Raw genomic sequence first — 24,023 nt, 5'->3', positions numbered from 1 at the left:
GTTTTTTCAATTATATTCATAGAGATACGAATTTGCGTAAATTCGAACTTGTGACATAGCGATGTTTTGCTTGCAGGGCCTCGGCCAGGATGTTCTCATGGGAGCCAAAGAGGAAGAATGGGGCAACGCGTTAAACGTGCGAGATAAATCCTCGCTGGGAGTTGTGTTAAGGGATCGTTTGATGACGGATGCCGCCCTCGGAGGTCCACGACCGATCAAGTCCGAGCACAATTATAGTTTGTTGGCGTCGAGTCCTCCTCCAAGCCCCGCGACACCCGGTGCCAACCCCCATACACCTAATTCCGGATCGTCCGCCGATAGGGTTGGCGCTTCTCTTTCCACCACTAGTTCCTCCATCGATTCTACTAATCTGGATCATCATAAATCGTTGGACATTCGAAGCAGAATCGATGGTAAGAGCACACGAAAACTTGGACTATAGTTGTAATCTCTTTTGGGAAATTTTTTATAGGTCAACAGGAAGCCCTGTTAACGTTACAAAATCTTCAATAGCACCAATAGCAGTTATAAGTTATGCGAATCCAGTTGGAAAGAATTCATTTCCTCATCTAGTAATTACGATATCTTTATCCAATGTTTAAGATAGTTAATTTTCGAATATTTACATCTTATTATTTTATCAATCTTATTTTTTATTGCCACATAGATGCAGAAAATAGGATATCCAACACTGCTGATAAAAACGAGCTTCCGCTAGACAAGGGATAATAAATCGATTTCATAAAACGATTAATTGGATTTCCAAGTAGCTGATCGTTTATTTTTTAACGAAAAGATTTCATTGAACAAATTCATTATTTGGGATAATTACGTAAGGTGATGTAGAAAAATCGATTCTTCGTAAATATTTTCGAAATGCGAATATCTCGTTGATGATACCGAAAAATATATTAGATAAGAGTCGAATGGTTTCTTGCAAGATATCGTTCGATGTGATTGTTTCACTTTTCGTGAGTGAGGAGAGATACGAAGACCAGATTTTTGCTTTGTTCGGTAAAACATATATTTTTATATTAGTCGAGATTTATCGAGTAAATTTACTAATGAATTCTTTGATCTATATACTACATACTTTGTGATTTTATCTTATTCACCGATAGTTAGTTTCTTAGCATATTGTCATAGATGGTTCTTAATCGTGTCTTCTTAATGTTTTATCAGTGAATCCAATAATATGCTCGTGACTGCAAATAATCTTAGATAATCGTAATAGCATATAAGAGTGTATCCTACAGTAGATCCTGATATCATTATCGGTAAATCTTAAGACCTCTAACCATATCGGCAGAGAGTATTATGTAATACAATTCGTAATCATAGCAAAATCGGGAAACTTTAGTAACTGTATTAAATCCAAGAAATCTTACTTCTACCAGCGTCAGTTGCAACAAATTTTAATATCGTTGTTATCGTTAAAAAATTACGAGAATCTAATTGTAAGCCACAAAGACTCCTAATATCACCAACAGCAAAATTTTGATATTATAATTGTTAACTCGATAAAGCGCTGGTGCTAATAATACTAATACCAATAATGATAACAGTACTGATATTAATTCCACTAATATCCCCAAGAATCTTCACGAACACACTTGTCAGTTAGAAAAAATTCTCATCTGTCACACACATTATCAAAAGAAAAGCTAGACAGAGCCACTGCTACATCCGTATGTAGTAAACAACTGCAAATTCTATTATTGTCTCCACTACTGTCAACTTTAATTTTTAACAAAATCTTAATACTATTTACAGCTTCGTTGCTATTTCCAACTGTGTACCTTTCTTTACCAACGTAGTCGTTGGACGTATCCAATGCGGTTTTACATCTACAAATTTCTCATAAACGCATACAGACTCGCAGCATAGTAATCCCTATAATATTCCATAGACAAGGCACATTTCTGCTAAGGTTCGATCTCTCTGGTTGTGTTCATAAAAATGCAAATTCGCAGAAACACGCGCGATCAAGAAGTGCGTGCTATAAAAAGATCTAATGTCGTCATTAGCAGATCCAACAAATATTAAGGTTGTAGCGTAACTACTATACGCTATCCATTCTCAGTACCAGGATTCTCAACAACGCAAAGTCCTAACGTTACAATTTACGATCCTACTAATACTTGCACCTCCATTCACCGGCACATCTATCAGTCGCGAGAAACCTCCTCACCTTCCCACATTCGACTTTTAAGAACCTCTTCCTCGACATCATTACGGTGCATCGCGAATGACGGGGTAACGCTAATGCACGATACACTTGAAATACACTTGAAAGCTATAGCAGAATCTCCGATAGAGGAGGATATAACGTTACAGGTGTAACAGGAGTCTGATAATGCTGCTAATTTCAGGGAACCCCGTACTATTGGCAATATCCTGCCGTCATCAACGTGTCTCGTCAGTTTCGTTTATGCAGCCTGTGTACGTCGTTGATCCATTAACTCCTCGAGACGACACAGTTCGTATTATCGTATTGTTCAATGGTGTATCAGTAACGTGTAACGACTGGATCTGATAGCGGTTGTCGCGATTCGTTTGCTCGTCGTGATTTCATTGTACACATTTGCACACGTAATTTCGGACCTTGGCGTTGCCTGTTCAGTTTCTTATAATGCAATGGCGGATAGAAAAATATTTAGAACTGATACATAGTACCTATATACTTGGGTATTTGTGTACAGAAGAATACGTATGGAACAGCGTGCGAACACACGAAGATGGAGAGAATTTAGGTTCAAAGTTGTCGGAAACGATCGTCTTATGCGAATAAAATGCGAAGTAAAGCGAAGAACGGATGATATTTTTGTTTTTGCAGATATGGAGGAGGAGTGTTTCCCGGCGATCTCAATGAATACCGCGTCGGGACGCGACGAGCTGCCTTCGTCGTCGTCCACGTCGTCTACCTCAACGATTATCCTAAAGAGAAGAAACAATGTAGTACCTGAAGACGTGGAGTGTACAGAGATCAAGGGTGAACCGATCAGCGCGCCTAGCAGTCCTTCCGAGTCTTGTCAAACGTCTATAACCGACGACAAAAACACGATAACCATGGTGTTTCCTCAGAGTCTCCATTTTTCGAAGAACCACATGTCGCAGACCAGCGATAGCGAGGAGGATGACGAGGAATATTATCAGGTACTTCCATATTTTCTCTATCTAGAATTCTTACAGATAGAATTCTTTTCGTGAAAGTGCGCAAGGGAATGTGTCAAATGTTCAAGGAATTCGTCGATTCTGCGTATCCCCTTTTACATGTTGCTAAATGAGAGGCGGATAAAGTTTTGTAAACGCAAAGATCGAAGCGTACGATTATTAAAAATTGAGATACACGTTCGTCTTAACAATATATAATACGACGATTATTCAAACGATGAAGGAACTTTTAAGCGCGAATGTTCGTGTCTTGTAGTTATTCGTAAACGTATGCGAACACTTGTTCCAACAGATAACGTCAAATACCGAAACGTAGCTAATTATTAGAGTGGAACGATGTTAGTATAGATGTAACGACACGTGTTAGGTATTCCGTAATTTAACACGTGTAATTGTTACAGCAGAATGACTTTCACATGAATACTTTTCGCTTAATTCTGTTTGAACGAACTTCTATCGTTTTTATTTGAAGCAAGTTTTTGTAAATATTCTTATCTCTTTACGTCTCAATGGAGTGTTTAAAGTTCGAGAATTTCCCTTTTTACACTCTAGTGCATCTAAATGCAAATAAAATGCAAAAAGAAACGTAACATTTAGTAGATTTTCACGATAATTTCTCGCTTTTTCTTGACACGCCATATTCTTCGTTTTCCTATGTAATTACGATTTTAATTGATAGAATTTCAATTTAAAAAGAAACAGAAGAGCGAATATTCGACTATTCCGAAAAACAAAATTTTGTCGACGCTCGATACTCTTACTCGCTGATCTCAAATTACGAATATCTTTTCCTGATGCATCTAAGAATTATAAAGATGCTAATAGAAAACAAACTTTGTGTGTCACAGGGTATGGAGGTAGAAGAGTACAACGGGGAGGCGAACGATGAGAAACAGGCGGATCTATGCGCGTCCAGGCAGGGTCTACCGCCAACGCCGCCGAGTAGCGCCAGCTCCGACAGCGAGGGCACCGCTTCCGCTTCCTGTTCGCCGGAACGCCGAGATTCCCAGAGCTCCGCGCACGCACAGAATCTCAGAGGCCTGCTCACGCCCAGACTTTACATCACAAACGGCACGCACACCACCAGACAGCCGATACACACACCCTTGATTTCCTGTCAACCGGTGAGCCAAACTGGAATCTTTTTTAATTAACGCCACTTTTTTTCAGACGCATATGTAAAATAAGCGACTTCGAGTTATAAGATAGTCGACAATCTTGAAGTAAATTTATAATGTAATTACGAAATGTTTTTATGTTATAAGCGAGCCTATGTCACGAACAGTAGTAACGATTTCTTCTATTTTCATTGCAGATTTTTCAATGTCGCTGTATAAATACTCGATAAATTTTCAATTCTCAGAAAAAGTATGCATTTTCATAGCGCTAGTTTATTTACTGGAAGGAGATGGCGTAAATAATAGTGCCTATAATATATCATATTTTTCTTTACATTTCGTTTTTTGGCGCCTCGTTATTCATTCTGTCAATGAGCGAAATATTTTATGCGAAATAAATGATAATATAGCGATATAATGGAGTAACTAAGAACTCGATATAAGAGTATAATATTGTGTAGGAAACTAGAAATTAGAATGCAATAACCACCTTGTAATATAATAAGATATGGGCCTAAAGTACCAATAAATTATTATTATTATATTTTATGTGACGTATTTTACGCTTAATTGCGTGATTTACATTCTACACATGCTTTCATAAGAGTTTTATAAAAGGAAGGTACATCGCTTTTGACAGAAAATTTTCTTAAAAATTAAGCAAATATCTGATGTCTTATGCGAAATATGATTTTTAAAATTTTGTGAAAGAGACCTGATATATGATTGACAAGATATATAATTAACCACTACGTTAATTGATATTGGGTCGTAACACAAATAAGTTCGGTCGAATAAAGAAATATATTGAGTTTGATCGGACTTGCAATTTAAAAAATTATATTTTGTAATGCAAAAAAGACCAATAAATTCCAATAAAATTCACGCCATAAACACAGAGAAAGATGGACGTAGGTTGTGACGTTGCGTTAAATTCATCTTGCAGAAAGGGTCGACGGGTGTGTTAACGTTGACTGAAGAGGAAAAGCGGACATTGATCGCGGAGGGATATCCAGTGCCTACGAAACTGCCTCTGACGAAACAAGAAGAGAAGTCCCTGAAGAAAGTCCGTAGGAAAATTAAGAACAAGGTGAATGTCGAATATTTGTTAGAAAATAATTAGGCCGCGAATGTTTATGCAAGTTGATATTTTTAGCGACACAAAGTATTTTACCTTTTAAATATTACAACGAGTAAATTTTATTTTTAATCTTCTGTGTATTTTCGAATATTACGCATGTTCTTTTTACTTGTATATCCCATAAACCTGCAAACATCCGCGATCTGGAAATAATTATACCGCGTTCGTGCTGCTTTTTCAATGAAATTATCTATTACTGCATAATATAAAATTTGTTTCTTAATCTTTGATTCTAGACAGGTTCTGTTCTCTGCTTGTATTTTAATTTTATTTTCGATTTCGATGGATGATAAATCGTGTGTCGTAATTAATTAACATTTGAGAACAAACTTGCCCAAGATCTTGTGTCTGTGTTAAATCTGACGACGATAATTACGTAAAAGCAAACACTTTGTCGCTAGTCATTTTTTTGCGATACAGCTTTTTTCGTTTATAAATCAACGGCTGAAGAAAACACTTAACTCTTCAAATATACACTGAAATAACCAAACTTAATCAAACAAATCCACCTTTTTCGAAATTTTAAACTGTTGACTCTATTTCAATTTCTCATGCTTAATATTCTGATATTCCTGTGCCGTGTGAATGAATTAATTTAATTTTTAATATCATCTATTTACTTGCTTTTCGATATTTCCTATCTATATCAATTTTTAACGTGCCCCACTTATATAATACGTTATTTTTAATAATGTTCATTTTCTATTAATTTAACGTTGTCTAAATCGTATAATTGTTTCTTATATGAAACTATTCTTTTTAATTCCCTCTTTATCTATACAGTACAACGAGCAACACATTGTCCACGTAATTCTTTCTTTAATTTCAACAAAATTTATACGAAAATATCTTCCCATTGGACAGAGAATGGAACAAAGGAAAAATGCATTGGTTTCCAGAAATTTGACGTAGCTATTCGTTACAGACATCGGAATATAATTTTCTCGTAATGCAAACTGTTTCCTTGAATCTTAGCAGGAATTCCTTGGTAGGAATTTTCGCGGAACAGCGAGTCAGTCGATAAGCGCAACCAACGCTCAACGAAGAACAAAACTCGACGCATGATCGGCTATTTCGTGTTTCAGATATCAGCCCAGGAGTCGCGACGGAAGAAAAAGGAGTACATGGACGGTCTAGAAAGACGCGTGACGATGCTCACGAACGAGAACTCCTCCTACCGGGACCGACTAACAGCCTTAGAAGACACGAATCGCGAACTACTGAAAGAGCTTCAACGTCTCCAAGCCCTTCTTCAACTACAAAACTCGTAGGCGCAACGTTTCGAAATCACGTTGAACGTTAAACTACAAACCGACGATTCGACTTATTATCAAGAAGACATTATAATCGCGGTCATAGTGGTCGGAAGGGCGATTTCGCGAAGACTGGTGGCCAGATAAAGGGCCTTAGAACGTGTTCCTGATCGTCGAATCACAAGTGTTTTACTTTTATCTTCTATGTAGTTTCCTTCGATCCTTGGACAATTTGTAATTTTCTTCGATTATAAAAGGGAGAGAAGAAAACTTACGTTTCCTCGATGGATATCTTTCAACGAATGATCCATCGAGTTTTTACGGGATCAAATGTTCTTGCGGACTATTTCCCAAACAGACCATTTTCCAAGGGAACAGTGCAATTTCCTTTACATTCCTGTGTAAAGTCTTCCTCGTGTAGCGGATCGAGCGTCAGTCGAGTAGAACGATTCGCGATGAAAATATATTCCTTGGATACGCCTCGTCTTCCTGTTTTCCGTGGACAGGAGTCGGCGGAGGGTGCAATTCTGCCGGGAGTGCCTTGATTCGCTTATCTTTCTTCCATCGCGAACGACGAATCGAAAACGAATTTTATTCTCCTTTCTCTTCTATTAAAAGTGTTTCGTTACGTTTCTGTTATTGTATCGCACCTAATGAATCGAATTCATCGAATTGTAACATATTGCGTAGAAAGCATGTGGAGAAAGGCCGATCGCTATACGATCTAAACGTGTAATACATCGAGAGCTTGAAATTCGAGTCAAAAATCGTAAAGTTCACGCTCTAAAGTGACTATAGAGAAGTTATTCTACGTGTAAAAATGAATCGGGAAAGCAAGAATAAAGTTTTTTCGTTAGAATCTTCGTTGTTGAGAAAATCGTATTTGAAAATTGAAGCGAGATATACGTGCGTTTAGTTGACTCTCGACAGGGCACGTGTCTATCGACGATTTTTTAGAAAACGAGACTTTAAAGGAAGAATATTATTTTACATTTTCGACTTATTTTTACACGCAGACCCCAACCTTCGGAGCAATGATACCATCTTCTTTCGATTTAGAGTGAACTGAACATACACATATCCGACCTATTTTCAAACTCGATTATCTCGAAGACGAAATGTTAAATAAAAAAGATTTATTCTTTATTTTTAATTTAGTTTTGCTTACACAATAACCTTCTGCCACCTATTTTGGAACATTCGGTACATATAACGTTCGTTTCACACTTTATCTCGGAAAGTTGACTGTAGCAGAAGCGGTGTCTAATTTACCTCGAAAATTGAAATCAAAATGTAAAGAATAAATTTCTCAAAATTGATCGTATTTCAGTTTCCTTAAAGAAGAATACATTTCTAAAGGATAGCGACTCGTATAACTTATTCCACAAAGTTCGATAAAGCGTACGGAGAGAGTTTTGATTCAAACGAAATTTCAACAAACGTTCAAAAGACGTGCGAAATTTAATTAAACGACAAGGATTAACCCTCCAAAGGCAGACGTATATTATATTTTTCCACGCTCCGTAGTTACGCTGGGTCATTTCCATCCAAGATAAATATCCTTAGTATTTTGGACTTTCAAAAACGTAAAAAATGTCTAGGATACTTATCGATGTCTTCGCTGTATAATAAAGTCATTTATCAAGTCAAATATTTAAAATTTCTATCGATAAAAATCAAAATTTCGCTTGGATGAGTAACGACCCAGTTTAATTACGAAGAGTTAAACTCGTAGGGAGACATTTAGCGATAGATAAGCGTTCGCGCAGACTACTAAAGTATTTAGAAGCGTAAGTGCATTTTCAATCGAGTGTCGATTGATATTTGTATTCGCTTGACAGCGATGATGACTCTTCGATTTTCGTCCAAATAATATAATAAAATTAGGAAACGAATATAGAGAACGAAGAATAGTTAAAATATAATATTAAGACGACATACAATTAAAACGATAAATGTCCAACGCGTTAACTATATAAATTATATGGATAATGAGTGATTATAATTAATGTGGTATTTTATCTAGAATGAATACGAGATGATCGTGTACGTCTATTTTCTTCAGAGAAAATTTGTTAGATTGATATATATATATATATATTTAGGAATTTATTTATAGATTAGGATCCATTCACGCGAGATATAGATTTGTATATTATATTTGTAAAAGAAGACGTTTATTTAACCATCTGTACGTTGTTGAGATGGTTCGCACCATTGTGGTTTTAAGAAGAACGTGTGCAATGATGTTGACTTTGATTATTTCTTCAAAGAACGCGCCACAGTATATAGATGTAATTTTTTCGCAGTTCTGTTATACTATGATACTATATTACGTGCGGCGTGATTCGTAGTACGATAATGGAAGATAATTTTTCGCATTGCAAACAGTTGAGAAACTACAGCGAAAAATGGAAAATGAAATTCGAATCTTTTCCTCTAGAAACAGATATTTTTCGAGAAGAATTGTATTTTAGACGTAATAAGCAGGGTTTTTCTCTTTCCTGTTTTTTGAACCCCTTCGAGATTCTTAAAAGTCTCGCGTTCTTTATCGAAAAAGTTTAATTCAAGAAAAAATAAGAAAGTAAAAACAGAGAATAGTCGAAGAAGGTTTTCTGCGAAAAAAATATTTTCTGTGTAAAGTGTTTTTATAAAAAGACAAACACTCGGTATCGAAAATATAACTTCTCGACAAAGATAAATTTCTCGAGAGATTTGCAATTTAGGAGATAACAATGGTTTACAAACACACGCACAAAGAATCGTATAAAACTTAATTCTTCGAAAAATATCTAAGAAATCTAATCTTCGATTTTAACAAAAAGTCGGTAATCCGTTAACTTTATAACGAATCACGCCCCACTTTGCATATTCTATGCTCGCACTGATCACATGTATCGTCGAATTTCAAAAGCGACAAATTTTCATTGTCTAATGGGTACAAATATCACCGATAATGTTCACGATCGTGTGAATTAGAGTTAAAGGAAGGGTCGACGAATGGTTCTAAGAGAAAACTTGTCTCGAACACGAGCGCTGCCATTGATCACTATAACGATCTTCGAAAATACGATACTTTCGTCACGTGAAGTCTTGCTGATACAGTTAAGCACGAGAAGAAGAAATTCTCCAAACGATTGCATCTTCTTGAATTTTAAAATACATAGGAATTTTATTAACGCACCAAGTGCCATGATAGTTAAAAATATTATTATATTACAAAATTATGTGAAAACTATAACAGAACTTTGATTATCGGAACATCTAGATGGAACATTCTGCTTTTCTTCAAATTTTGCTGTAATATCTCTGCGAAGTTTTCCAACCATCTAACATATCGCACTGTGTTACGTGACGTGCATAACGCACGTAAAAGTCAGCGTGTGTATTATCGATAAAAAGTAAAAGAAGAAACGAATGTCGGAGTATGTTTTTGAAAAAAAAAAAACGATTTTATTTGAAGTGGAGGACCGCTTGAGAAATTCTGGGAAATGATAGAACGGTTCTTGTCTGTTTTACTTGGCTATTTAAAGCTCGAAGCCGAACGAGCTTCGGCGTCTGGAACATCTATTTTTATGCAGAATTCGCTGGGTCATTTAAACAATAACAAATGTGTTAGGCTCAGATTACGTCTACAATTTGGAAGCTCTACCTTTTATTTCAAACAGGTTGTCCGAAAGATTGATTATGAGATAGATTGGATAAACTATTTGGTAACTTATCGTGACGCGATAATTGTTATCACGTGTCGAGGTAAACTCGAAGGATTTATTTTATTAAATATTCTTTCTGTAATAATAACAATCGACATTCTGTTTTTCTTTTTAATTCAGAATTTTTATATTCTCTATAGAGTACCTTTAACGATACAATTAATTTAAATACACGTTAGCTCTTTGTATAAAGAATTAATCGCAAACTTTTAAACAAGTTACTAAATTTTTCAATCCGTCTCGACAAAGAAAATATCTCTGCCATAAGTCTGCTAATTTAATCGCAAGAAAAATGGCTTTTCAAAAATCACTGTTTTATTTAAAAAAATTAAAGGAGAATAAAAATCAGAAAGGGACGACCTTTCCTATTTGCGGAAAACCTGATTAATCGATCAAAGGGTAGGATAAATTTTAACTGACATGGCATCAAACGTGTTAATAAATATCAAAGATGGTCGAAGAACGTTTAACAGAATAATTCAAGGCTCCAGTATATGGAATTTCGATGGCGCGTCTCCGATTTCTTCATCGAACACATTTTCGATCACGATCGAGGCTCCTCGCGCGATTTTGCGATCTCATCGTTCGCGATCACGTGTCGCGGAAAATTTTCCTCCTGGCTTAGATCCAGGCTTCCAACCAATCGAAGTTCGCGAGAACTTCGATCAACTTGACTAGCCGTCATAAGCCCGCGGAACAGGGAATTTTAAACACGATCCATATTTTAAGCGGATATTGAAAGCCGAGATCTAGGGAAGCTGCCAATTTCCAATTTTTCAAATCCTAAACATTGAAATTTGCAAATTTTCATCTTTTCGAAACTTTAAACGTCTCGATTTCTCTTAACTTTATTCCTCTACTTCCGAAACTTCGAGTTCCTCGAATCTACGAAAATGTAATCGACGATAAATTTATTTGCAACTTAGGCTCCCGGAATAATAAGTGATATAGTTGTTCGACTTTCGCGAACAACAACGAAGATCCGTGAAAACAGTTATCGGATTAACGTGATCTCTATTGAAACTCGAGAAAACTATCGTAGCAAAGATACGCGTAAAACTCCCAAGAGATTGAAAAAAAAATTAATGAGTTTACCAAACAGTGTCACGTGTGTTTATAGTACGCTAGGAGAGAAAAAAAATACGAGAAAGACACGCACACTCGTGTGTTACGTACTCACGGTAAAAAAAAGCGGCAAGACGTGTAAAAAAGGCAGGTTAACTCGGCGTCTGTCAATTACTTACGCCTGACTGAGCACATCCGCAAACGTGAATCCTACTGACTTTAAAGATCGATGTGCCTCTAACGTTCTTAAAGGGGATACTGTTTTTCGCGCTTTCAGTTGTTGACCCTATCGATGGTACGAGATTGTTGCGTGACACCTGTACTTATGGGGTAATATCGATGCATTAAAGATTAAAGCTGAGAGTTGGACACCTATGGGCGTTTGTTACATTAAGTAGCGGGTGTTGGTCGCAATGGTCTCGCAAATAGGAAGAACTTAGATGAATTTTCCAATGGAAAGTATCTCCGGTTTAGATGATATTACAGCAGAACTTTGTTTATTCGAACGAAATTTTAACTGCCCGATGAATTGAAGTTTTGCTGGTTGAATTCGTTTATCTGGACACGAGCTGCTATTACGCGAACGAGAAACGATAGGCAGCAAGGACAGTTGGCGAACTCCTATTATACGAACTCTAATTATAATAAACTGTTTGTCCCGTTACAAGTTCAGATAAATGTAGTTCCAGTACGTAGTTAGAGATACGTTAATTTGGTATTTGAAAGAAATTTAAAAGTTGGGAAATTTGTTCAATTATTCGGAACTGTGTACGTCCGAATGACCAAATTTTGGGATTCTCAAGTTTCCGTAACTTTGCATCTCCGAATTCCTAGACTTGCAAATTTGTTGATTTTCGAATTGCACGTTGAAACTCTCAAATTTTGGATATCTAAACTCTCCTTCGACATTTTTTACAGTTTCATATTTTCAAGCTTTTCGATTATCTAAAATTCTTCAAATTTCAAGCTTTCAAATCCTGAAATCTCTAGATCTCTAGCTCATCGAATCCCACGCGCTCAAATTTCAAAGCATCTAGTTGTGAGTTTCTAAATTCCCAGTGTTTCCTAATTTCACAATTTCCAAGATTCTGTGAATCGTTCCGTTTTCAAAAATTTTCTAAATTCTCTTTGCCCAATTTCTACGCCACTCGCATTCTCCTCGAATATCTTCGCGCTCTTCGATCCGTGCGTTTCTAGGTTGTTTCAAAGTCGATCAAATGTCTATGTAAATTAATAAATCTCGAGATATGTGAAGAATTACTTGTTACAGTCCCTGTTAATCCTATTCGCGAGAAACAGACGCAATTTATACGTCGGTGTTATCCAATGATTCGCGGAAACCGTAATTCCTGCTATACAATTACACGAGTACGTACGTAAATTCGCTGGAGGAAGCCTCGTATCGTTAGATAAGAATCATAGCCTGTCGCGCAGGGAATCGTGTATAATTTCTTGTACAAAATGCCAATTGAACGCAGTTTTATCCAGAGGGAATGAGAGAAAGAGACGAACAGAGAGAGAGAGAATGAGAGAGAAAGAATTTAATATATTCTATAAACGAAGCTTTATATAAATGGTTATATATATACATATATATATATACATAAATATACATATATATACATAAGATATTTCTATATAAACAGATAATATATGTATACACTAAAGAAAACGTACACAAACACATTTACGAATCTACAAAATAGACGACGAGGGAACGATTGTCATACCATAGACTGTGGATATTTATGGAATTTCATATTTTTATCACTCGAACGATCAAGAAATGGATGAAGAAATCTGTAAACAGAGATTCGTACCACGAAACTAGATATCATAATTTTATCGTGGACATCTCGTATATTTTTGCACGTTGTATGCATTTTAAGAGTTGCTATTCTTCCAAATTTCTCGCATTTCATACTTTTAAATATAAATGCCTAAAGATCCGCAGGCTGATCACACGCAAACAGACACGTACACGCAAATAACGTTCGCTCGATTTCATTATCGCGAATCGACGATCGATTACCGATTCGTAAAATACATTCGCAGCATCTGTGTGCCCTGCACCAAATATATGATGTATCGCGTGCATTATATTATTTATCCGCAGAGACCAACTGTGTGTATCTCGGTATACGTGTCCTCGTGTTAGCTGTGCAACGACTTATCCTATTATCCCGACGAGTAAATGTCTTTACGCGATTATGGTGTGCCGCTGCCACGTGGACGCCGGTGCACGTGGTCGTTCGTCTAACTTCGAACGTTGTATGACAAATGAATAAACACATGTGACTTAACTTTTTTCTTTTCCACCTTTGAATTCTTAGCCACTCGTCCAATTTCGCGTCTGGCGTGGTTCGATTTCCTGCCAAAATATAAGAACCGTCGACCATACAGTATCATACTAATCCCTTTAAACGAACATCGTGTTGAAGAAAGTTTGTCCTTGATTTCCCAAATTTCGTTACGTCACTTTTAGAGTTGATCTTCCTAAACTATTTTTATATTCTTCTCCAGATAATTTACAATTTTGTTACGACTATGTAAATCGATATAACGAGCTGGAACAATAGTTCGTAGACGGTATTCCCAGTAGTCCGTGCCTTAGAGTTAAATACATTTGTTCGTAGATTATTGAGCGTCCTAGTTCATTGGGATGTTTCCTGCTCAGTCTCCTTGGGATTAACTTAGAACATAAGTTGTTTACTAGTGGGTTTAGGTGGTCTTCTAATCCCTTCTTAATCTTCCTACACAAATTCCTTAGTACTTGTAATACATGGCGCGATAGATGGAATGATAGTAAACGAAAATAACCTTCACCAGCTAATTGATTTTGCACGTACGTGGAATAATAGATTTCATATGACGTCACTGTTCGTATTGGCAATCTTATCGGGTTTACTCTTCTGTTAGGTTTCACAGGATCATCGAGCGTTTTTATCAAAATATCGAGTAACCGATACTTCGAAATTCGATTAAAGCGAACTACTAAAGAAATACTTTTGCTCGTTTAATTCTCTTCGCAATTCTAAATGGAAAAATTACGTATTTTACCTTATATGCCGACTTAATTATGCCATCGAAATAAGACCATTCGCGCATCACATTTCACAGCCCAATCTGATAGGCCTGCACAATTGAATGGACCGTTCATTCGCGTTTTAATTAAGATTCTGGTAATGAATTATCGACCTCCACCTCCTGATAACATTATTTCGATCTCTTTTCATTTCCTGGACGTCCTTCGAATTTTAGAAACGAACAAATTTTTACGTCGTTGAATTCTCTAGCGAATTTTTTATCGTTAAAAAATATTTCAATTTTTTATTTCTCAAAAAAAATTAAACGATGTAAACGATTAAATGTACGAAATAACGTACGTTCACAACGGTTATAACATTTATTGAAAAAGAATGATTATACAGCGAATCGTTTCTTATATTACAACGTAATAAAAGCTGCTTTATATTTAAATTTAAATAACATAACCTTACGCCGTGAAATTCTGTAATTTCTACGAAAAGAGAAAAGCAAGAGAATTTTTATCGTTTTATTGATCGGTGTCAAGATCCGCTTCTTCAATTTGATCATCCACTTTACGCTTAAGAGTCGATAAACTGAGGGGAGCTTCCATATTTAAGACCTCCTCATCCTCCTTGCGCCCTTTTCTTCTCGATCTGTACAGAGGATTTTCGAATCTTCCACCGGAAGACGGATCGTTTCCCTCCGCTTCGTTATCTTCGAGATTTGGTTCGTTGGCGACGTTGGCAATTTGAACGTTACTCTCTGCACTATTTTCGAATCGAGCAAAACCGAATGGTTTGCTACCCTGCGTTTTGTCCGCTCGAATTCCATCCCTTATCGAAGAGAAGATCTCCGAGAAGCCTAGCAGGAAACTGCAAATAATAACGAGACGTCTGATTAAAATTCTGGATACTTAAATGCGTCTGGTGACTTATGTCAGATGCACGAAAAAGTACATTTTAAAACTACTTTCATTAATTTGCATTTAAAACAAAAAGTTTGAAGTTTCAAACATCTATCTTAGATAACTGAATTTGGAAATATTTCCTGTTAATCTCAAAGAATAGTGAAAACTATTTTCGTCGGAAGAACATGTTATGCCTTAGAATATTTTGAAATCTATTTAGAGAACATAGAATTTTTCATTACAAATGAGAGAAAAGGTACCGGTAATATAAAACATTATTATAATATTTTCAGCACTTCGGGTCATTAAATTCTCTTTAAACGTTCTCTTTCAAAGCTACAAATTTACGATATTTTTACTTATAAACAGCGCTACTCATTGACCAAACAGAGTTAATTAAATTACAGAAATTTCTAGTTCCTATTTTCTAGTTTCTAAGCATATAAGGAAAGAATATTCCATTTTTATTCTTCCTTTTCTCCTTTCGTTCGTTACTTTACGAATTTATGTTTTCTTTTCACTTCCCCGTTTCTTCTAATAATTTGAAACTTCATTTTATAAATTGCCTGATTGAGCGGACAAATATTTAATAGCAGTAGCGTTCCTGTAGTCGCGGAATACGAGTTTGCATTCGTAGTTGGAGAAATTAATAACGCGATAAAGCTTAGACTTCTCCGTTTCTTCCTTTTCTCGACCTTTCGCTTTCCACGTCTTCTTCTGCTTCTCCTTTTTCTTCGATTGCTTCACGAATCTGCATCTTATTATTCGTTATATTCTTTCTTTCTTATAATTATATTTACACAAGTCATCATTTACACTCTATCGCTTATTTTCTTTGACCTTTGCATCTCCTAGAGATATCCTTCCTTTTCTCCCTTATTAATCTTCTCTTGGAAATATTATTTTCTGCTTCTCTTCTACGATTCGTTTTTCCTTCGGTGATTGAAAATGTTATTTCACAAACTGTTTGATTAGGTGTCTACATTCGCTTTGTACACGTGTATTACCAGCGTACTGCTTTCCAATGATTCGATCGACAGCAAAGAGAACTTTTGAAGTTACACACGTTCCAATATGCAGTTCGGTTTACCGTACGTAAACACTGATACCATTGCTGCAATTCGAAGCAACCAGTGCTGTTTCCCTGGTGATTTGGTTATTCAAAATCACCGAGATCGATACTCGAATTTCTGCTACTCGAACGGAATTCATAACAGATATTTGTAATAAAATGAACTTCTGTTTACGATGGGTAAACTAATCGTCGTTTCTAATAACTTTGTAAGCGGGCTTCTCGCATAGCCGAATATAAATGCAAAGATCTAATTGGTTGGTTTCCCAATACGTTAGACGAAATATCTTTCGCTAAATTTTATCGATACTTGCAAATTCTTCGATGTTCAAACTTTCGAATTTGCAAATTTCCAAACCTCTCGATTTTCAAATTTATTCGGTTCGCGTCAGATTTTTCAATGTTATTTCGATCGATTCGCCAAAACGTTCTCACGATCAAACGTTTCAAGAGACATATAAATGTTTCAAAAACATTTGGTTCAGTCTCGTTTAAAAGTATGCCGAAGGGAGGTTAATTTCGGAAACATCCGGTTTAACGGGGCTGCGAGCGAAGGAGAAACGCAGTCAGTTGAAAACTGCGCCTCGTGTTTCATATTCCGTGTAATTACTTTTTCCATCGCGTTTCTCTTCTTTTTCTCCCTTTGCTCCTCTCTTTTCCCGTGTTGTCTCTGCCTCTCGACGATCCTCGTCATCGACACCCACGTGTCGCTGGAATATAAGGGTCAAACGGGACGAGCTTATAGAAAGCTTCATCGCCGTTTTCCCAACGAGTCGCACGTAATCGTTGAGCTGCTCGCTTCCGTTTGTCGTTCGCGAAAACATGCATCGGCCAGCTATTTTCGACGATTTATTAATTCCGCCTTCTCCTTTCTTTTTCCCCTTTTCCTTCGACCTTCTCTCTTTCATTCATTTGCTTGCTTAATTGGCAGCGTAGAACGCGAAGTTAGCTTTGCACGTGGAATCTTTTGAAAACGCGAAAATATGAAAATTCAAAGGGTCGTGTTTTCGTAGTTTCAGCAGCTATTTCACAGTTTGCGGGGACATTAACAGGTGTATGAAAGCAGAGGTCCGAAGGTACGACGATCGGTGAATCCACAGATTCGAAAATTCACACGTTCGAAGTTTGAAGATTTGAGAATCCGAAGGTTTACAGGTTTGAATCGTGAGAACTTTGAAGGCGAAAATTCGTAAATTTGCAAATTTTAACGTTAACGCATATTTGCAAACCTGTGAGTCCCAAAGTTGTAAAATTTGCAAATTAGAACGTGGCAAATTTGGAAGTCTCGTGACTTTGAAGTTTCGAAACTGACAGTTTACAAATTTGAATTTGAACAATAAATGAATCGTTTTTACGTTAAAATATGTAAAGCGCTTTTATGGTAAATTTAGAAGCAGGAGGGATTATCATATTTCTGTTGCTCTCTGTATCGTCTCGCTGTAGCTCATAAATTTCTTAAACCATTTTTATCCGAAGTTAATCCTGCGGGAGACTTTAGAATTCTCAGAAGGTACAAAAAGGATAAAAGACTGTATATCGTGACGTTATAGTGCCTCGTAATGAGAAAAAGAGTTAGAAGAAAGGATATTATCTCCCTAGGTTGATCATTAATTAATTATACTAAGTACTTACTGTCTGTAAGAGTAGCCAAAGTATAAAAAGAAGAGGAACAGAAGAAGAAGGACGATCATTGGCATTCCCAAAAACGGAACCAACGTAATAGCCATACGATTATCTTGCACGGCAGCGCCAGTTACTTCTGCAGAGAAAACTTCGATTTTCATACCTATTAAAAAAAGAAAAGCACGATAAAATAAGGAAGATTTAAATCTGTCGTGGTTCTCCATTTTTACGTTTCAATGTTGTAATGGAAATTCTTGATGCAAGAAGCAAACAAATTTTTCATGTTTTAAGAAATACTCTGACGTATAAACAACGAGTGTCGTTCCATATTTTTCTCAAATTTAAAAAATCCGCGAGAGAAGAAAAATACGATCGAATCGAAGACGATGCAAAGGTCAGGAAGCAGAGTTAATGAGATTTCTTGCAATTAGAGTACTCCATTTTTAAGATAAGTCGTAATCAATTTCAGGATTTTTAGCTCATTGGGAAATATTCTTCTTCCGCTTAATTTCGAAGAATGATTTAATATTTCGCGATAATAATTTACCATTTCATATTAGACTCTGTTTGTATAAAAACCGAGCAATAAGTTAATTCGTCTTATTTATTGTAAATCGAATTCTTTGATATGAAGATGGTAGACGTTGAAACTAAGGAAGCTTTGAAAGTCACTTTTTAATCGCTTGTTGATTGAGAAAATATTCTGTTAAAAAGTTTCACGGAATTTTCCCACTTTCTTTGATAAAATATAAAGTTTACCTTGTCTAGAAGAAGAATAACTTTCGTTAATCTAGAATGAATGAAAACTGAAATTAATGCTGTTGGAAAGTTTCTTTTTAACGACTCGCTAATTGAAGAATATTTTATACTATTATAACTTTCTTGCGACAGTCGCCAATTTAAGTTAGTAGTTTTACTTAATTTCAAGTAGATAAAACGTAAAGTATTTAAGCGTATTAAAAGTAATAAGTAAAATAATATTTTCTTGTGAAAAGAACATAAGAAATAATGAGAATGTTAAACATGGAAAGTGTTTCGAGGGGAAATGTCTTGAAAGAGTGATGGTTGCGTCGTCGATGAAGCCAGAATAGTCGATCAGGTTAATTGTTTTCTATGTAGTGGAAAATACAGTAACTGATATTATCAGGCCGTGTCTCGTTGAAGAACCGTACGATTATTCATGGAATCCGTAGAAACCATTTTGAAAGAAATAAATAATTTATTTCCTTTTTTTCTTTTTATTAACGTGGAGGAAATCCGCACGGACACCAGGTCGCTTCTGGGGAAAAGCGGCGTAGTAGTGCCGGAAAATAATTTATTTCCTGCATCGCGTCTAACTATTCCTCTGCATATTTTTACACAAATAGAGAACATCCGATGTCAATTTTTAATATGGCGAAATGTTTAAAAGGGGATTTGTTTCGTTCAAAGTACACGTTACGACGATTAAAACGAGAGAAAATAATCTAAAAAAATGGCCACAGCTGCACAAATTTATGTTGAGATAATACTTTTAATTCCAATATTCTTCGATATTCGATAACATTAATTTTTATATTTTTAATTCTATTTCTAATATACGTGGGCATATACAGGGTGTCGCAGACAATTGAAATTCGATACAGGATAAAGGAAAGTGATAATCGATAAGTGATAAGATAACGATAACGACAGAAAGCAAATCGTGACATTGTCCATGTTTAATAATACAAACACGAGCAGGAAGAAAAGTTTCATAATTCGAAACTTCCACGTAACACACGGCTATTTGCTCGCGAGTGTTTAATTAAACTTGTTCGTTCCTTTCGAAAACGTAGCCTTAAATATAAAAACGTTATTCTTCTTTTTCCATTTATTTTTCCACGTAGGTATTGTACGATTATTTTCAGGACGGTCCGTATATTTTTAATTCTTATTTCTACGGAATTAAATTAAACGATAAAAAGAATTAACAGTATGTTCGATTCACATCCTCGATGCGAAGTACCGCGTTTTTCAAGCTTGACTTATTTCCCCTTGCGAATATTCCTACGAGAATAGATATCGATGACGCGTTAAATTAAAGAAAAAATCGTTAGTTACGTACGTATTTGGAGATAACGAAGTAACGAGAAGAATAGAAAATGAAAAAATTAAACCAGAGAAACGTAACGTATGGAATTTACTTTGCAACGCTCTCTTTGCGTCTTCTGTAGCTTCCAAGATATCGATTTCCGAATAGTCGAGCTTCTTCTTTATCAAAACCTCGATAGCTCCGTTCCAGGTAGGTCTTACGTGCCAAGCGAGCTTTTCAGCGTATCTTTCTAAAGCCTCGTCTGTTAATACTTGAACCATTGATAGAGGTACTTTGTTTGTTAAAGACAGTCGACCGCCACAGTATCGACAGCAGTGACCTTCCACCTACACTCGAACGTTATTTCAAAAATGAACTTCAAGAATTTATTACGTCTATGGGAATTTGCGTAAAGGATAATAATTGTTGGTCGAATTTACCCATATGGGATATTCGCAAGGCGTGAATCCACACTTTGGTCTTTCAATAGCACAAATTTCTTCCAGATAGTAGCCATTTGGATCGTCTTGGCAGGGACACTCCTTGCAACTATAGCCCACGTATCTGTAGAATTTTATCTCGCATCATCTTTGAATATCGTAAGTTTGTAAAAGTCGCGACTGTTTAATTCAATGCGGCGTTTCGAAAGTTAAATAAACATTTGGGTGAATACACGAAGTGTCTCTGAAGTCTTGAACGAAGTTTGAACTTGCAAGGTTTATGAATTTAAACGTTCAAAGATTTCAAAGTCTGGAAGCTCGAATATTTAGATGCTCGGGTTATTTGAAAATTCCAAGATTCGCAGATTTGAAAGCTGAAAGACTGGAAAGTTAAAAAATTGACAAACTCGGAGGTTGGAAGGTTTCGCAATTTAAGAACGTCGAAATTTGGTAGCTTGAAAATTGGAAAGTTTGGTAATTCGAACATTTGAAAAATTGTAAATCCTGTAATTTGCAAATTTTTTACTCCGAAACATGGTAAATTTTTCATGAAAAGCTTGTTCAGCGAGACGCACTTTACTGTGAATATTCCTTTCTCGAACTCTCTACTGTGAACCATGTCTGCCCATTGCCACGCTCTATAGGGTTGCTTTTCGTCCATCATTCTCACCGATTTCACTTCGATATTCTTCATCGGCAAAAGTACGCTGAAGGTTTGATTCTTTCTGGGAAGTACGATGTTATCTTGGCGACATGGTACTTGCTCGAGATGCGGCGCTGCTATTGAACTTCCGCCCCAATTTTGAGGGTCGGCCCAGAATAGGTGACCCGACCTTGACCACTGGCTGATTTTCTTTGCTGATTTTCCTGCTTCACTCAACTATTATAATTGATCGATTAATTGGCTAATAAACTGATTAAGCATGATAATTGTTACCTAGAAAGAAATTTTGTAACGAAAATAAAAGGACGATCTTAAAAAATGGCAATTTACGGATCTGATTGCGAACGAAAAATTTGTCAAGAATATTAATAGCATCTGTCAAGCAACGAGAAACGTTATTTTATCGGAAATTTAAGAAAAACGAGTGTAAAGATGAAAAAGCGGCAGCCAAACCTACCCCTGTGTTGCGCTTAATCTTCATTTTCTTCAAATTCTGATCCAACTACAGAATAATTATTCATCCATGTCGACATAATAATTCTTCGGAAATTCTGCTGATGATGAATTACCATCGGATTGTTGCTACGATAATTGCTACGCGAAAGCAATAGCCAACAGCGATCTTGTAGTACTTCGGATTTGCTAGATTTCAAACTTTAATTGATTCACCAGCAGGATTTCCGAGGAATTATTTCGTAGGCGGGTCGGTATCTGAAGAAGATGAAGATTAAGCTAAGGCATGGGTAAGTTTGATCGCTGCCACTTTTTCATCACCGTTTTTTCCATCGTTCTTTTTTAATTTTCCTCGAGAGATGCACTTAGATGTCTTGCGAGACTTTCTCGTTCGCAACGAAGTTAAAAAATGGCTATCTTTAACATCCTCCTTCGCGGTTAATAATTTCGTAATTAAAATTTTGAAGAAAGAGGTTAACAATTTCGTAAACTTGGTAATTTAAATCTCGCACTCGCAGTTTCCATTTCATTTTTACTGATTTTGAGTTTACCGAAGCAACTGGCGAAGCATCGTACTCATTTTATTTCCACCATTCTGCGATATTGCTCGTTAAATCTTGCTTTCAAAAGCAGAAGAATTAGATTTACGATCGATAGGACAAAGAGGATATATTAATATATTAATACATAGCTGTGGAACTTTAGAAGTTTTAACGTTCAAGTACGTCCGAGTATAAAAGAAAAAACTAACGAGTAAACGCACGTTAGATTGATTGTTATGAAATAGGGATAACAGTAAATAAAATTACTTACTTTCTTTTGTTCATATTATGTTGGACATAAACATACGTGAAATACTATAAATAATAAGAACAACAACAACAACAAGATTGTTATTGTTATTGTTAGTGTTTAGTGTTTAGTGTTTAGTGTTTAGTGTTTAGTGTTTAGTGTTTAGTGTTTAGTGTTTAGTGTTTAGTGTTTAGTGTTTAGTGTTTAGTGTTTAGTGTTTAGTGTTTAGTGTTTAGTGTTTAGTGTTTAGTGTTTAGTGTTTAGTGTTTAGTGTTTAGTGTTTAGTGTTTAGTGTTTAGTGTTTAGTGGGGGAATTAACGAGGAATGGAAAAATTCTACTTACAATTAGTAAGATCAATTTCATTTTAAACTTGGTACTTTAATTTACCATTATTATAAATCTACCACCTGTCAAATATAAAAACAATTATCTATACTCGCATCTAGAATAATATTATGTTGTCAAAATATCAATTACTAGAATAGTAATTATTAATTATTATCAAAATAATAACATCAAAAGATTGGAAAATGAAGCTTAACAAATGTCAATTTCATCTGTGAATGTACCGTCGCGTTAATTTGTTACTATTTATAATATATAATCCGGTGACCTATGAACTGAATTTATAGTACGCATCTAACAATTAGTAATATTCATATCACGAAGCCAATCATCGATTAATTGAAATATCATACGTCTTTAGTCAGTTATTTACGTAATTATTGATTCACACGTGTTTCTTAATTCCTACCTGTAATTTTCCATTTCTGGGCAAGACCAAAGATCCAGATCTAGGTAAATCGATTCCAGACAGCCTTAAATCGATCGATTTTCCAATTCCCACTGCGTGTCTCATATCCAAGGGAAATGTCACGTAACTGTCTAATTCAGGTATCCGTTTCCCAATCCAATTTTCAGCCGTTTCCCATTCTAAATTTGGAAGCCAATGTTTCTCGACACCGAGAACTACTTTTATAATTAACAAAGATTGGAGAAATGTCCAAGCTTCGTAAGAAACTCCACATTTCATGATATCGGGCAACGGTTTCCTATAAATTAAAATCTTATAGATTTCTGAAATTTGTTATTCCTTTAACGACACTGATTTATCACGAGTAGCGTTAAAAGTTCTTTTAATTAATCGAAGATTTTACTTTTCAATTTCAATATTTGAAGCTTCGTGCGAGTCGAGAGAGAAACGATTTTTATTAAAACGGTTCGGTTAGAGTTTAGGCGAATAGGGACGAACGATCGTCGAGTTAAACGATCGGAAACTGAAGCGAATAATCGGAGTTGAAAGGGGGCGTGCGTAGAGATTTATGGCAAGCTGCTGCAGACTCGGCCTATTTATCGTGATAATTTAAGTTTCGACGATCTTTTTACAACGACGATGTAGAAACCCATTCGCGAACACATTTCTATACTTTGTGTCATTAGGAACGGTCAATTTTTCGATTTTTAAACTTCGAATCTTAATATAATATTACGGTGTCTTGTAACAATCGGACATTGCAAAAGGAA

General features: G+C 35.9%; 2 protein-coding genes across 4 annotated transcripts in view; one reads left to right on the top strand and one right to left on the bottom strand.

Moving 5' to 3' along the window:
• The window catches only part of CrebA (Cyclic-AMP response element binding protein A), a 48,107-nt gene extending 34,340 nt beyond the window's left edge, over positions 1–13,767 (top strand). For both annotated transcript variants that reach the window (XM_033346302.2, XM_076623638.1), the window contains 5 exons: positions 77–413; positions 2,837–3,156; positions 4,023–4,298; positions 5,239–5,382; positions 6,519–13,767. In XM_033346302.2, the coding sequence (XP_033202193.1) occupies positions 77–413; positions 2,837–3,156; positions 4,023–4,298; positions 5,239–5,382; positions 6,519–6,704 (1,263 nt within the window). In that variant the 3' untranslated portion in view covers positions 6,705–13,767. The remainder of the gene's footprint in view (positions 1–76; positions 414–2,836; positions 3,157–4,022; positions 4,299–5,238; positions 5,383–6,518) is intronic.
• A 1,080-nt stretch (positions 13,768–14,847) lies between these two features.
• On the bottom strand, positions 14,848–23,789 carry LOC117162217 (protein amnionless). Of its 2 annotated transcripts, XM_076623637.1 has the most exons (7): positions 23,657–23,789; positions 23,254–23,551; positions 21,165–21,469; positions 20,590–20,713; positions 20,262–20,496; positions 18,106–18,259; positions 14,848–15,366 (listed from the first exon to the last, which is right to left on the bottom strand). In XM_076623637.1, the coding sequence occupies exons 2-7, from the start codon at positions 23,530–23,532 to the stop codon at positions 15,021–15,023; spliced, it is 1,443 nt and encodes a 480-aa protein (XP_076479752.1). In that variant the 5' UTR covers positions 23,533–23,551; positions 23,657–23,789; the 3' UTR covers positions 14,848–15,020. The 2 variants fall into 2 exon arrangements, with proteins under 2 accessions (XP_076479752.1, XP_033199975.2); XM_033344084.2 differs by having other exon boundaries at positions 23,254–23,783.
• Positions 23,790–24,023: the final 234 nt, after the last annotated feature.

The sequence above is a fragment of the Bombus vancouverensis genome, chromosome 13, assembly GCF_051014615.1.
Source record: "Bombus vancouverensis nearcticus chromosome 13, iyBomVanc1_principal, whole genome shotgun sequence".
Lineage (NCBI taxonomy): Eukaryota > Metazoa > Arthropoda > Insecta > Hymenoptera > Apidae > Bombus > Bombus vancouverensis.
The sequence above is the reverse complement of the archived record's forward strand: the minus strand, read 5'-3'. Positions and strand labels throughout refer to the sequence as shown.

Bases quoted from the DNA above. Each gene is read 5' to 3' on its own strand.
- LOC117162217 (XM_076623637.1), bottom strand. From the start codon at position 23,532: ATGAAATGTGGAGTTTCTTACGAAGCTTGGACATTTCTCCAATCTTTG. The intron at 21,470-23,253 runs GTAGGAATTAAG...CAATTATAATAG, and splicing joins CCAGAAATGGAAAATTACAG to TTGAGTGAAGCAGGAAAATC. The intron at 18,260-20,261 runs GTAAATTCCATA...TTTTTTTAATAG, and splicing joins CGCAAAGAGAGCGTTGCAAA to GTATGAAAATCGAAGTTTTC.